We start from the raw sequence: 15,376 nt of genomic DNA on the forward strand, positions 1-15,376 counted from the left end.
TTAGATCAGGGAGGCCATTCCTCCCCATCAAGTCTGTCCAGGTGTCTCATTGCCCACATGAAGCATGACAATGGAGTCCCCTACTGGAGTTCAGGACAGGACTCCATTCAGGGTCACCAAGAAGGCGTTGATGCCCAGATGCAGACACAAGTGCCTAGTGTGAGTATGCCTTAAAAGATGTGATTTGTTTCTCAGTATGTGTCAGCTGTGTTTAGTGCAGTGATTAGTTACCTGTCCACGTGAACCCCCCCACATTCGAATGTCAGCTGTGCACAATCTGTCAGTTATTTTGTTCACTTTGAGGTGTGATGTTTTATATACCATTGTTTTACTCTATATGTGGAAATACACAAAACATAAAGCCTATTTCCTGCCACCTACTTGAGAGAAAACCACAACAATGCTACAAAAGGAAGAAAGAGGTGGGTTTTACTTGGTGTGACTGGTAAATCTTAATGTGTTGATCTCAGATGACCAAGATTTAAAATGGAGGAATCATCTTTACCGTGGCTGCTAAGTAAGTAAAAATCTACTTTATGTGTGAATGTTTGTCTCCACGTTATCTCATAGATTAGTTATAACACATCACTGGTGTTTTTGAGAGCAGCCGCAAGTTACGAGTGAATAACGTGAATGAAAAGACTGAATTCAGCCAAACAGCAGAGACCATGTACATATTAGCTACGACAAGAGAGCAGGAATTTGATTTATCATTAATTGGCAATATGGTAGCAAAGAACACACAGTAACACATACATTACAGCGAGTGTTAAATTTCATTTGTTAATATTGTGTAGTTGTTTTATTTCTTACAATTTATCATAAAATAGGAGGAGTACAACATGTAGAAAGTTTTAAGAAAAGGTATTTACTATACTGAAGTGCTACAAAAGAGAAAATTATTGGAAATTAAACAAAAATAATAAATTTGTTATAATGACCAGCCTGTCATTAAATTTGTCAATCATTCAAAAGAATTAGTCATTTAGTTAATCAGTTAAACATTCACTTTAAGTCATATGTGTCTTCATTACATGTTAAAGCTTGTGGTGCCTATAATTTGCCTTGACTGAAACAAACACCAAGCTTGAAACACATTGCAGTCAAAGTAGCTGCAGAGCCTTTTTGTTTAACCCTTTTGTGCCTGCACATCTTTTCTGCACCTAAACAGCTCCTCTGCTTTTCCTTACTACTGCCCTAGCAAGGATTTTAAACACAGTCATTGTGTCCTTAAATATATATATAATTTGTCATTTCCAAAAATAATATCAACGTGTGGCTGTTATGCTACAAGCAATTTGTTCTGTTTTGTGGAAAGTGCAGATGTCTTGTTGCATGTAAAACCTCAAACCAACCTGAGTGTGATTTCTCTTTAGTTCTGACCTCACTGCTGAGCTGCACAACAAACCAAGGTGAGAAAACTTCTTCTGTCACAGCTGAAAAGTTATTCACTCCCTGATAGAACAGTTTAGTGTTTAGGACAGTGTTTGGGGAGGGAAACAGACACTTTACAAGTACAATAAAACACTGAATGCAGTTTTGATGTCACGGTGTTGCAGACTGGAGCCAAAAATTGCTGCTATAAAAATGTAATTCAGAAACTGCAAAGCATGATACAGTGGCTACAATAGAAGTGGACTAATATATTTACTAAGACACATGGAGCCAGATTTTCTGATGGGTTTAACATCAATGTTGAGAGTTAATTTGAAAACAGGTGGAAAAAACAAGCTCAAACCAGAGTTTGATTTGGATTTCTTCTCTGAAACTCCAAGCCTGAAACACAGAGGAGACTATAAATTGCAAATCATCTCTCCAACCACATTCTGTCTCTTCCTCCAGCCTCTCTGACTGTGAGTCCCAGCAGCTCTCAGCTGTTTAGAGGAGAGTCTTTCTCTTTGAGCTGTGAGGAGGACGACAGCTCTGCTGGATGGACGCTGAGGAGGAACACAACCAGAGAAAACAGTACTCAGTGTGATGACTGGGGAAGATCAGCTGGTTCTTCCTGTTACATGAGCTACATCACCACATGGGACAGTGGAGTTTACTGGTGTGAGTCCAGAGAGGGAGCAACCAGTAACACCATCAACATCACTGTCACTGGTAAGATCAGGCTGTTGTGATCCCTGGATTAATGGGTCTAATTAGGGGATACCAGGTCAATAACAACCACAGGTGCTCTGAACACTTGGGCTTTTTGCTTAACACTTGGGCTTTTTGCTTAAATAAAAGAAAAGATTTAACAGGGTAAGACAGAAAAGAAGACTGACTGTTTTACCTCTGGAAGCTAACCAACATTGGGTGGAGCACTGAGATAGCAAAGGGCCTTAACAAACCATACTTATTAGTTTTTATGTAAGTGTTTACTGAGAACAGGACATAGTGACTGGAGGCTCAGAAAAGGAGGATAACTACAGCTGAAACTTACACTTTGCTGAGTTTGATGGCAGGAAAGCAGACAGTGACAGTTTCACTCTGCAGCTCCTCCTCTTTCAGCCCAACCACCTCCTTAGGTGCTAAGATTTTGGTACTGTTGGTTTCACAAAGTTTAAATGTTATGTAATGCATATGTTTATATGTTCTGCAGCAGAATCTTTGTTGCTGCTCAGATTCTTGGAGGCCTTCCCCTAAAATATAACAATTTCCTGTAAATGATCTGTTCTTTATTGCAACTGTCTTTCGGAAATACTAGCTGTAACATTGTTGTATTGTCTGTTCAGTACACACAACGTGTGTGGTTGCTGGCAAAAAACAACAGGTGTTGTGATTTTTTTAATGTTTCATCCTCATATATAGCATCTTTTTTGTGACGTGTGCCATTCACGTTGTGGGTTGCACCGTAAACTTAAGCTAGAGGTGAGTTGTGCTACGTTCAAATGGCAAGCCATGTTTTTAAGTTGTTGAAATGCTGTAGTTTGTCTCTGTGTTGAGGTGGACCAGTGATCCTGCAGAGTCCTGTCCTCCCTGTGATGGAGGGACATGATGTCACTCTGCACTGTAAAACAAAGACCCCTCCCTCCAACCTCCCAGCTGGTTTCTATAAAGATGGCTCCCTCATCAGGACTGAGCCCACAGGTCACATGACCATCCACCATGTTTCCAAGTCTGATGAAGGCCTCTACAAGTGTAACATCAGCGGTCATGGAGAGTCTCCATCCAGCTGGATCTCTGTCACAGGTGAGGAGGTTACCTTTGATTTCAGGACTTATCATAAAAACACAAAAAATTACTTACAATAGTAAGAAATATTGCACCACATCTACATGTTCTGAACCATTTGCTCAGAGAATTACTGTCTTCATTAATGTATAATTTATGCATTAAAAGCATACAACACTGAAAAGTACAATTTTGATAATATTAACATATCAGCTCTCATTTTCACTCACAAAATTTGGCCATCTAATATTAGCTAAGAGGGGTTTGACTCAAATTTGTGCATGAACGCACACAATGAGCATTGAGGATTGACAAAGGATATGAGAAAGGCTAATCTGGACTGCACTGACTGGGATGTTTTAAGGACTACTACCAACAGTCTGGATGTTGCTGTATACCAACATGCACCATGGTGAGTTATAAAAATAACAAACCCTGCTTCACAGCTAAACTCAGCCAGCTGAGGCTGGAAGAGACGTTTAGGAGTGGAGACCAGGCTGGGTGCAGGGCGTTAAAGTACAGGGTTAGCAAGGCGGTGCAGGTGCAAGCTAAACAGCTGTACTCAGAGAGACTACAACACCAGTTCTCAAGAAACGACTCTACTTCTATCTGGAGAGGCTTCAGATAGATCACCAACTACAAACCTAAATCCCCCCACTCCATGAACGACTCACGCCTTGCCAACCAGTTTTACTGCCCTTTTGAAAGACAATGGGACAGACCTGTCACCATCCTCCCTCACAGTCACAGTCCACCATCTCATCTATCTATCTCACCCCCCGCCATCCTGGAGAGGGATGTCAACAGACTATTCAGGAGGCAGAAACCCTGCAAAGCAGCTGGGCCAGAAGCACTGTGCTGATCAGCTGTCTACGGTGTTCAGACATTTTTAACACCTCACTGGAGTCATGCTATGTGCCAGCCTGCTACAAAGGCTCCTCCATCATCCCTGTCCCCAAAACACCAAGGACCACAGGACTAAATGACTACAGACTATGAAAGGTGATGAAGTCCTTTGAGCGCCTTGTGTTGTCCCACTTAAAATCCATTACAGACCGATTCCTGGACCCCCTGCAGTTTGCCTACAGAGCCAACAGGTCTGTAGACGACGAAGTTAACATGGCCCTTCACTTCATTCAAGACCCGGGTCCCCACTGTCACTGACTGTCATACCCCCATCACCAAACCCAAGCACACACACACACACACACACACACACTCCTGACCCCACACTTTACAACAACGCTCAACTGTGCTTTATGCTCAGGTTGTGAATTTTTACACATACTCAGTATTATTGTAATTTTTGTATACTTCATTTTGATCTCCTTACTTTTTATATATTTCTATTTATTTTCATGTGTATTGTAAGCACCAATTTATACCAAGGCAAATTCCTCGTATGTAAACATGTACCTGGCACTAAACCTGATTCTGACGAGGCAGGGAGAGATGAGTAAGGAGAAAGACAAAAAGAGAAAGGTAGATTTAACCAGCTAACGTTAAGCTAGATTTTACATTCACAATAATGTAAATTGATTGGTATGTACTGTCTTCCATTCTGTGTGCGCGCAGTTACGCACAAAAATTTAAGCTTGTGTGCATGTGGCCTGCCTCGGCTGCTGAAAAAAATCCCCTCCAGGTGTGAGTCAGACCTTAGGCCCCAGCTCGAGCGCTCTGCTCAACTACCTCTGCTGGCTGGCTAGTACCACTATTGCTCAGAGCAGGCAGACAACTCATCTCTGTTCTGCGCCGCAGTGGTAGAGCGAGCTCTCAGCCAATGTCAGGACAGCAGAGAGAGAGGTAGAGTTTTATTTTGTTTCACAGTTTACAGCTCATAGAAATACAAAATATTACAATATTAGAATAAAGAATGTATAATACAGAAATATCGACCAGAGAAGAGTCTTTAATCTCTGTCTGGTTCAGTACACACAACCAAAATCATGAAGAAGACTTCTGACTTGACAGTCCAGAAGCCACTCATTGACTCCCTCCACACGAAGGGTAAGCCACAGAAGGTCATTGAAAGGGCTGGCTGTTCACAGAGTGCAAAATTAAAGCATGTTCACGGAAAGCTGACTGGAAGGTTAAAGTGTGGCAGGAAAAGGTGCACAAGCAAGAGGGATGACCGCAGCCTTAAGATGATTGTCAAGCAAAGCCAATTCAAGAACTTGGGGGAACTTCACAAGGACTGGACTGAGGCTAGAGCCAGAGCATCAAGAGCCACCAGGAGTATAAACGGGACATTACTAGTGTCAAGCCACTCCTGATAGATATAGTATAGACAGTGCGTGAAGTACCTCTCCAGATCAGGTTCCCTGGGCGCTACATGATGCTCACCTGTTCTCACCCACCTGCTAAACTCTGTCGGCGGGGAGAGACGAGAGAGAAGAGAAGCTCTGGTGCCTCTCAAGCAGCCTGAATGTAGCTCGTCAATGTCACTTATCGTGAACCGACCGATCACAGCCTGGACAGGGTGGGACAAATTTACAGATAAGTGTCATTTCCACTGGGGACAGGTCAGAGTTAGAATGTCTCCATCACTTTTTGAAAAAATTTGTTAAAACTTTTTCTGAAAAACAGCAACAAGAAATGTTAAATAACAAATAAAACAACGCACAATTAGAAAACATGCAATGCAACTGAATATAGAAGAAATAATGCATTATATTCCATTATATTTTTATATTTTGATTTGTCACCTTAAAACTTTGTTTCCTTTCATATAAATAAAGACATTTCTATCATAAATTGGTATAGAAGTGTCCAGAATGCAGGAAATGAAGTATTTATTGCTCAAAGCCGTTAATGTTATAATATTTACTAGTTTCACCTTGAGGCTGAGGATAGTGCGAGTGCGGATTAGAAACTGAAGTGGCTTAAGTTGTCTAAACCTTAAGGTTTTGTCTTCTCTGTTATGGGTTAGGGTTAAATATTTTACGATACCAGTACCAAAACCAGTACCCTTAAAGTGATACCGATACCAATAGAGTACTTAATTCGATACCTTGCGTAAAATGTATCTCTAGTACTTTTATTATTGTTGTCATGGATAATCAAGATTATCTATTTCTTATTTCAAATAACTTAATAACTATAACTAAAGAGAAGCTGCACACGAGCTGATCATACTGACTACATCTGTTATAAGCTTTTTCACTTTCTTCTGACAAATGTACTTGTAAGTCACTTTGGACTAAAGGTTCTGCTAAATGCCCTAAATTTAAATGTTTTGTTGTCTAAACCTTACCAAGTCTTAAGGAGGTATGACATCATCAACTACGGCAAGTGCCCAAGAACCAAGCTCAGAAAAACTCACATTTTTTGTGTTCACTTCAAGCAATTTGTTCTGTTTTGTGGAAAGTGCAGATCTCTTGTTGGCATGTAAAACCTCAAACCAACCTGAGTGTGATTTCTCTTTAGTTCTGACCTCACTGCTGAGCTGCACAACAAACCAAGGTGAGAAAACTTCTTCTGTCACAGCTGAAACATTATTCACTCCCTGATAGAACAGTTAGTGTTTAGGACAGTGTTTGGGGAGGGAAACAGACACTTTAAAAATACAATAAAACACTGAACTGTCAGGAGTCGGCTGAGTTAAGGCTCAGGACTGAGGTGTGTGGACCCAAATGCAGACTCAGGCAAGGAGGATGCAGTTTAAATGAGGATTTATTAACACCAAAAGGCAGGCTTGTGTTGGGAGCTCAGCAGCAATTGCCCCAACAGAAAATACTCCAAAACCAAACAAAACATAATCCAAAGGGAAGAATCCGAGAACAAAGTACAAACCAATGAAATAATCCAAGAGGGCAGGGCAGGGACAGAACACTCAACACAGACAATGCAAACAAAACAAGGGTGCAACAAAGACTGAAGACAACTGAGGACAATATATACACTGGTAAACGAGCAGGGTGGGAAGCACAGCTGAGATACATCAGGTAATCAGACAAAGCTAGACAAGGACACCAGGTACAGAAGATTACCAAAATAAAACAGGAAGTAACGTTCACAGGAACACACAAGGACAGATCTACCAAAGTAAAACAAAACATGGAAAGACAGCAAAATCAGGACACTGACAGAGACAAGACTACACTAAAACATGGAGATATAAGACTAAGGACTAAGACAGACCATAATGAGAAAACACAGAAGTACACAGATCAGGAAAACACTAAGCATGAACTAAAGTACAGGACTAAGAACTAAGATGAGAGACAAGACAGTTACTAAGACAACTTAAAGCCAATGAACAAAATAATAGACTAGACTACAAAACTCCAAACCATGACAATATCAAATAGACACAGGAAAAACAACAGCACAAAACCAAATCCTAACATGAATGCAGTTTTGATGCCACGGCTAAAACTGCTGCTATAAAAATGTAATTCAGACACTGCACAGCAGGATGCAGCGGCTACAGAAGAAGTGGAAAAAGAAAAATATATCTACTTTATTTATATATAATAATATTTATAATATATTATAAAACGTGTCTGTCGGCTCATATCTGAGTTTGATTCAGATTTCTTCTCTTCCTCCAGCCTCTCTGACTGTGAGTCCCAGCAGCTCTCAGATGTTTAGAGGACAGTCTTTCTCTTTGAGCTGTGAGGAGGACGACAGCTCTGCTGGATGGACGCTGAGGAGGAACACAACCAGAGAAAACAGGACTCAGTGTGGAGCTGGCTGGGGAAAATCAGCTGGTTCTTCCTGTTACGTCAACTACATCACTATATGGGACAGTGGAGTTTACTGGTGTGAGTGCAGAGAGGGAGCAACCAGTAACACCATCAACATCACTGTCACTGGTAAGATCAGACTGCATTAATGGGGTCTAATGAGCCAGATCAATAACAAACACATAAACACCTCTTAAAACTTGGTTGAAAGACTGTTGCAACATCTACTAAAAAGAGCTTTTTTACAGCTGTGAATTGCACTTAAAGCACATAAATACAAAAACATTTCAAAGCAGTGAGTAGGCTTACTGTCTTACAACAAGTACAGGCATTTAGTGCTTCAATCAGCTGAATGATATACAAACCAAAATGTAGCCTGTAAAACCGTGGTGATGCCATTTTCCAAGAGAGCTGATTGGTCAGTAGGTGGTGCTTTTATAGCGTTGGTCTATTATATACATAAACTACTGTGGAGCAGGTTAGCTGTTCGACAAAACTTACTGTGGTGATTTAAACCGGTGAGAAGTGAACCACCGTCGTAGGCCTGAAAACCCAGGATTAAACCTGAAGTTACCTCACTAAGCTCAAATCCTGATTTGTAGTACAGGCCCCAGCTCAGCTTAGATATATACTAATCACTACATTACATACATTGCAGAAATACAGTTATCTTTTATTTAGCTCTTGCACCCCTTAATTACCCTCACAATCAGTAAAAGCAGCAATAACATCTACAACTTGAGCTCTGGGTTACCAGATCCAGAAGCGCACATAAGCACCACAGTCCAGACTGTGGAGTTAGTGTTGATGAAGCTGTGTGTAAATGATGAAATGCTGTAGTTTGTCTCTGTGTTGAGGTGGACCAGTGATCCTGCAGAGTCCTGTCCTCCCTGTGATGGAGGGACATGATGTCACTCTGCATTGTAAAACAAAGACCCCTCCCTCCAACCTCCCAGCTGGTTTCTATAAAGATGGCTCCCTCATCAGGACTGAGCCTACAGGTCACATGACCATCCACCATGTTAACAAGTCTGATGAAGGCCTCTACAAGTGTAACATCAGCAGTCGTGGAGAGTCTCCATCCAGCTGGATCTCTGTCACAGGTGAGGAGGTTACCTTTGATTTCAGGACTTATTTCATCCAGAGATTCATCTGACCAGGTGGATTCTCTCAACAGGTGGACCTACAACCTCAGCCCCGCCTGCATCTGCAGCCCCTCCACCTGCTTCAGACCCCCTCCAGCTTGTGTTCAGACTGATCTACCACCTTGTGTTGTTCTGTCCATACTGCATCTCCACTGTCATCATGGTGTCCTTATATCGACACAGGCAAACAGGTAACAATCTTGTCTTGAGGGGCCTTAAAATACTGTACGTATTTAAATGAGTGTATCTCAGAACCCAGAAGCTCCGGTCTCTTGGGTCCCAGCAAAAACCCTAGTGCATTGTAAGCAAGTAATCTAAGGGCCCTTTCACACCTGTCCGCCTCTAAGGTCTGAACACACATTAATACATTTGATTAGTTTTGGTTATGTTTCACACTCATCCTGTTGAACTGAAACACTTTGCACCTCAAAGAAGTAATCAAATTAGGGCTGGGCACATTAACGCGTTATTATTGCGTTAATGCATTAATTAATTCACGCCGACAATCATTTTATTGCACGTTAACGCAGTTTTTATTTTATTATTATTAGTTTGAAAGTCCCTTGCTCACTGGCTCTGAATACACATACAGTCAAACCATGAGTCACAAGAGGGGCGGGATGTTGATCAGACTGCAAATCACCCACCCAAACAAGCAGTGGAGGGAGACTTCAGACTACGCTGTCATCTTGTTTCCATATTTTTCAACCCGCGATCCGTTATCACTGCAGTAGGTGCAGTAGGTGAACCACATGTTACACTTTTGTGTATATAGCAGTACATTTAAATTAAAATTGCGCAATCCACTACTTTAACTACTGCGGAGCCACGGATGGGCCCGTGTGGACCTGGGCCCGTGTGGACCTGGGCCCACCCACTTGACCCTCAGGCCCACCCAATCAGAAGGCCTTCTTTCTTACTGATCGATCATTCAGTGCAGTCACAACATTTTGTTTCTTCCTGCTTGTTTACCATTTGATGACGATAGTTCAGATTTTTTTGAATGGCACATTATTTAGCAAATGCTCAGTGAGTGCATTGCACGAAACAGTCTTTGATAGTTTTCAGCTATAGCTAGCTTCTTTTAATGTTAATTTAGATAATCATGGCGAAACAAAGCAATTTGTTCAAGTTTTTAACAAAAAGACGTCGTGAGGAGCAAGGGGAAGAGGATTCACCTCAGGTTCTGCCACCATTTTCACCTACTACTGCCCCAATTTCTCCTCAACAAGGGCCAAGTAGTAGCAACACACACAAGGCTAATTCAGGCTTTCCCCCCGTCAGCAGCAGCACCTGAGTCTCCAACCACATCAACCCCTCCATGCCAAAGCACAAGTAACGTTAGGCCTACATACAGCGCCAAGGACGTACAAGCCCCATCAGACCTGTCCAATATAGATGAACCTGCGACCCAGCCCACTGTAGCAGGCAAAGCTAGAAGTCTTTCTGTCCGAAGGTATGAAAGATTTCAATGGTTAAGCCATATCGCCATTTCCCCGAAGTGGCCACTGAGGACCAATTTATTAAAACTGGGTTCAATGACTGGAAACATATTTCCCAATGTTGTGTTAAACACGAGGGTAGCAGGACGCATTCTACAGCGCTGGGCAGAACCCAGGGATTCAAGCAAAGCCACCAAACTGAACGGGAAAATATTGTCAACCAGCTGAATAATGATGCCAAGAACAGATCGTTTGTGGAAAGGAATAGAGAGCACATTAGAGGTGTAATAGACCTCGTTTTATTTTGTGCAAAACAAGATATTCCATTGCGTGGGCATCGTGAAAATGAAGAGGTACTGAACAGATCATGGAACTGAACACTCGTTTTAAGGCGGACACGTACGGGTTTATGAGAGCCGCTGCTGCGTGCATGCCTCAGTCAGACACCTTTGGTGACAAGGCACTAAGTTTTAACTGAGCTCTGTCTCAACATCACAGTAACAACTTTATGTCCATTGACTGCCTGGATGGTAGCTAATGTTTGGAAGGGAGAGGAGAGGTGTGTGCTGCAGCTCAGTGTTTTTACACAGGTGTTTATTCGGGTGTGTAGGAGTAGCCGCTTGGCTTGGCGAGCGTTATATGACGCACATTTTGCTTTCATCCCTGTGTCATCCCTTAAACGAGCTGTTTTCAGGCAGTTCAGAGCAGGGTTTTCTGCGGGAGATGGGAACTCCCTTTGGGCTGGACCTTGGGCTTTTTCACTTTGCAAACCTATTACATGCACAAAAAAAAATATATACTCACAAAAAGAGAGGGAAAAAGCCTAAAAACATAAAACCACCTCTTTAAAGCAAGAATGAACAAATTGTGCCCTTATTCCAATACATTAAACCATGCATCGTTTTTTTTCCGGTTTACACATGAACCACAAAACCTACTGTAAATAGCCTAAAAGTCTGAACCATAGAAATAAAAAGTGGCCTTTTATTGTGGCCAGCCTAAGGCAGACCTGTGCAATCCCCATGCTTTCTGGTCAGCATCTTGATATGCCACACCTCAGCAAAGAAGAATTTTGACAGATTTGTTAACAATATTTGAGAGAAACAGGCTTTTTGTGTACATAGAGAAAGTCTTAGATCTTTGAGTGAGTTCAGCTCATGATGAATGCAGGTAAAAACAAAAGTGTTGTGTTTATAATTTTGTTCCGTGTACATTATAAGCAACACTTGTCATATGTCAAAATCAAATTAAATCAATGAAAATACTTTTTTCGTCATGTCATAATATCATCAAACCATTTTTTTTAACATTAAAGCAAGGTTAATCACATCAAACTGCTTAAACCAAATCATTATAAACAAATGAAGTAGAGTAATACATTTTATTTATACTATTACTCTTTGACAGGTAAAGCACATACTTGTTATTTAAAACTGTTGGTTATTTACCATCCTTAATGGTTAATCAATTATTTATCACCCCTATTGCATTTTTAATGTTGTTCATCACTTGTTAATACATTTCACATGTTTTATAGAGCTGATTTCATTATAACCAAAAAACATAACACTTTGGTATCTGCAGGCAGGAGGCTAACTTCCTGTGAGTGTTGATGAAGGCTCCTGTGGTTAGGCAGCAAACTGCTATGTGTTAGACTTTCTTGTCATACTTTCCATCACGTCTCCAGGTGTTAAAACAAAAGGTCATCATCTTTCATTCTACATATTTTGCAGCAAAAAACAGCACATAAAGCATTGAGGACATTTTCATATTATGAGTCATTTCCAGTATATATAAAAATCCCGATCACTATATGCACTGAAGCAACACTGATGATTAATGCGTGTAAGCAATTTTGCTCGAGGAATACACGTTGTTACATACTCACTGCCTAGATATACTTCTTGTCTTGAAGAAAGACTAAGAAAAGATCAAAAGTAAAAATACATTCCTACTGTTAGTCCCGATGCATACTCTCTCAAAACCACATCATTATTATAATGGTGATTAAGCAGTGTTTGTAGCAACTACAGTGTTAATATGGTGACTTTGGAAAAGCAATATTATCTTACCATATCCATAAAATCATAAGTTTCAAATCTATTTCATATTTGTGGATACACAACTATGATCTATGTTTTCTTTCTAACTTGCTCTGTCTGCAGGAAATGACCTGCCCATCTCCATGGTGATGACCTCACCTACCCAGGCTGAGGATGGATTGGATGATGACAGTAATGATGTCATCCCTGCTGTCACCACAGAGCATCACTTCTGAGTTGATCCAGTGTGTTCAGTGTGTTCTGGTTCTTAATGAAGCTAAAATGTTTGAGTCATCAGCAAATAAACCTCAGATTTCCTTTATAGATCACAAACAACAGAGGACCCAGAACACTTCCCTGTGGAACTCCTCATGTTCTAGTTTGACTTGTAGATGATGTTGAACTCAGGATCTCAGATTCAGCAGCAGCGACAGTCTCACTTTGAACTCTTCTAATGTTATACTGCAAGCAGCTGTGTGAGAGAGGATATCAGGATTAACTCTGTCAGGTTTAGTGAAGCCTGATCACTCAGAGAAAGACTCAGGTGAACTAGATTCATAATACAGGCCGCTGGACAAATGCATTGTTCAAAAGCATGTTTTTGGTCCACATGAAAGATGATAGTTCAGGTTGTGGCTTGAGTTCTGTTATTGGTTTCAGATGTGTTAGATCAGGGCGACATCTTTACTTTTTTATTTACTACATTGAAGTTCTTAATAAACCTCTTACAATCGACCAAATCTCAGTCTCTCTGTCATGTTAAGTCATGGCAAAGCTACAGCTATACAGATGACGTGTGTACACTTTCAGAAAAGGTGAGGATGACCTTAACAGGATCTTTGGTGCTGGTAGATACTTCTATGTCATGGTTGATCTGAACTTTATTAACAGTACTGACGGACAAAAAGGCCCACTCCTCATGTTGGGATACTTCTGTGACAGCAGCCCCAGAATTCAGCCTTCATGATAGTGATTAAAGCTGGGCAATACTGTGAGGTTTTAGTTTGGATCAGGATCTCCATCTTCTAAGCCAGGGTTTGGCAAAGAAGTCTGGCATCGGGCCAAATTTTCCAAGCAGTCATATGGCGGGCCAGAACACACTATATGAAATCATGTGCTTGTTTAGCTCAGTCGGTACTGTGCGTGACTAGTGAGTTGAGAGATCAATTCCATCTTATTTCGGATTTTTTTTTTCTCCTTGTTAAACAAATTGGACACTTTTGCACAGGCTCACATAAAGCATGTGCTGCAGTGTGTGCGCATTCTGGCGTTTGATCCACATTCATAAACCTGTGGACACTTACTTTCATTTCCCTGAGAAAATTCAGGGGAATCCAATCACACGTTTACTGGCGGCTTTTTCAGAGGTGTGTCAAGCAGGCCAGAAACTCTTTCAAAATTTCCTTTCCTTTATTTAGATCGGACTGTAAGTTTATTCACTTCGTTGTTAATAAATACATGGAAACAGTGCATGTTCCGCCTTTGTGTCCTAAAACTAATTAGCTGTCCAAGCACAGGCCAAATTTAAAGCACCAGTAAGCTGCTTCTTAACCTGAGGGATGCTACTTTCAGGGGCAATAAATCATGTTTGTGTCTTATCTGAGTTCATCAGCGAAAAGTTGTCACTTAATCACTGTTTGATGCTGGTCAAGCGGTAAAGAAGACCATTTATAGAGCTATCCTAAACGAGCAGTACAGCTGAATATCTGCATACAGAAGATTTCTTAACTTTGTGTTTTCCTGTCAATCATGCTCTGAGATGCGCCCACTTACGGTGGAGCTCCATACAGTCCTTCCCCCACTGCAGCAGACAGAACACACTGACAGCAGCAGACATCACCTCCTCTTTCATGGAAAAGCTCATGTTCTTCTGTCTCCAGCAGCTTCTGGTAAAGACAATTGGGAATAGAGTCATGTATAAAGAATTTTTACCAATGTTATAACATAATGTCATGTTGTTCTAGGAATGTGTGTGTTATTGTGACACCTACAAATGTGTTGTCACAATTATTAAGATATTTTGTGTAATAGCCTGTAAGAAAGGGGCTTGAGGTGAATCTATTTTGCACGGGCTTTGGGTAGTATTTTTGAGGGTGTAATTGCTCAACGACACCACAAGAGGGAGTATCCACTTATGTGAGCGCTAGGAGCGCTTATGGGGCGGCTGTGGCTCAGGAGGTAGAGCGGGTTGGCCGTTAATCGGAAGGTCAGCGGTTCAATCCCTGGTTGTGTGTCGAAGTGTCCTTGGGCAAGATACTGAACCCCGATTTGCCCCTGGCGGCTGTTCCGCCAGTGTATGAATGAGTGTGACTGTTAATTTCCGTTTGAGCACTTAGGCTCAGTGTATGAATGTGTGTGACTGGTGAATGCAGATGTAGTGTAAAAGCGCTTTGAGTGGTCGAAAAGACTAGAAAGGCGCTATACAAGTACGGAGCATTTACATTTGCATTTTAGTAGCGCGGTGCTTCTGCTCCTCAGACAGAGAACAGCCTGCTGAACAATCACAAGTGGCATCTCCTGTCTCTGCTTTTCCTGTACAAAACAGGTTAGTAATGTGTGATATTTTGCTGCAATGCATCTCTATGGACTTTTAGAGCCCTTACTATGTCGTTCTGACAACGTTTGATGTGTAAAACTGTGGTTTATTCAGTTAAGAGACTTTGAATTAAAAGTGTAGCTAGCACCAGTGTAGAAAGTGTAACCAACATGGCGGCCTTCCGACGTTTGTTGTGTTTATGGTCATTGCTCCTGGACATTGCACTTTTCTTTGTATTTGTTAAAGCTAAAGGTTGAGCTACGATTATTTAAAGTTTGTTGAGTTGAGGATGTATCAAGTCCTGCATTCAAGTCCTGTCACCATGATAATACTGAACAGTGTAACATGATGATAAGGTTAAAAA

The 15,376-nt window shown here is 41.3% G+C and overlaps 1 protein-coding gene across 1 annotated transcript; it reads left to right on the forward strand.

Annotated features, from left to right (window-relative positions):
- Positions 1 to 6,331: 6,331 nt before the first annotated feature.
- On the forward strand, positions 6,332 to 13,771 carry LOC119911611. The gene is made up of 5 exons (XM_038730534.1): positions 6,332 to 6,621; positions 7,713 to 7,976; positions 8,705 to 8,950; positions 9,025 to 9,183; positions 12,600 to 13,771. The coding sequence occupies exons 1-5, from the start codon at positions 6,429 to 6,431 to the stop codon at positions 12,710 to 12,712; spliced, it is 975 nt and encodes a 324-aa protein (XP_038586462.1). The 5' UTR covers positions 6,332 to 6,428; the 3' UTR covers positions 12,713 to 13,771.
- The last annotated feature ends 1,605 nt before the right edge of the window (positions 13,772 to 15,376 follow it).

Source organism: Micropterus salmoides, unplaced genomic scaffold (genome assembly GCF_014851395.1).
Source record: "Micropterus salmoides isolate LMB-PRFRI ecotype aquatic unplaced genomic scaffold, ASM1485139v1 Ms_hic_scaffold_2, whole genome shotgun sequence".
Lineage (NCBI taxonomy): Eukaryota > Metazoa > Chordata > Actinopteri > Centrarchiformes > Centrarchidae > Micropterus > Micropterus salmoides.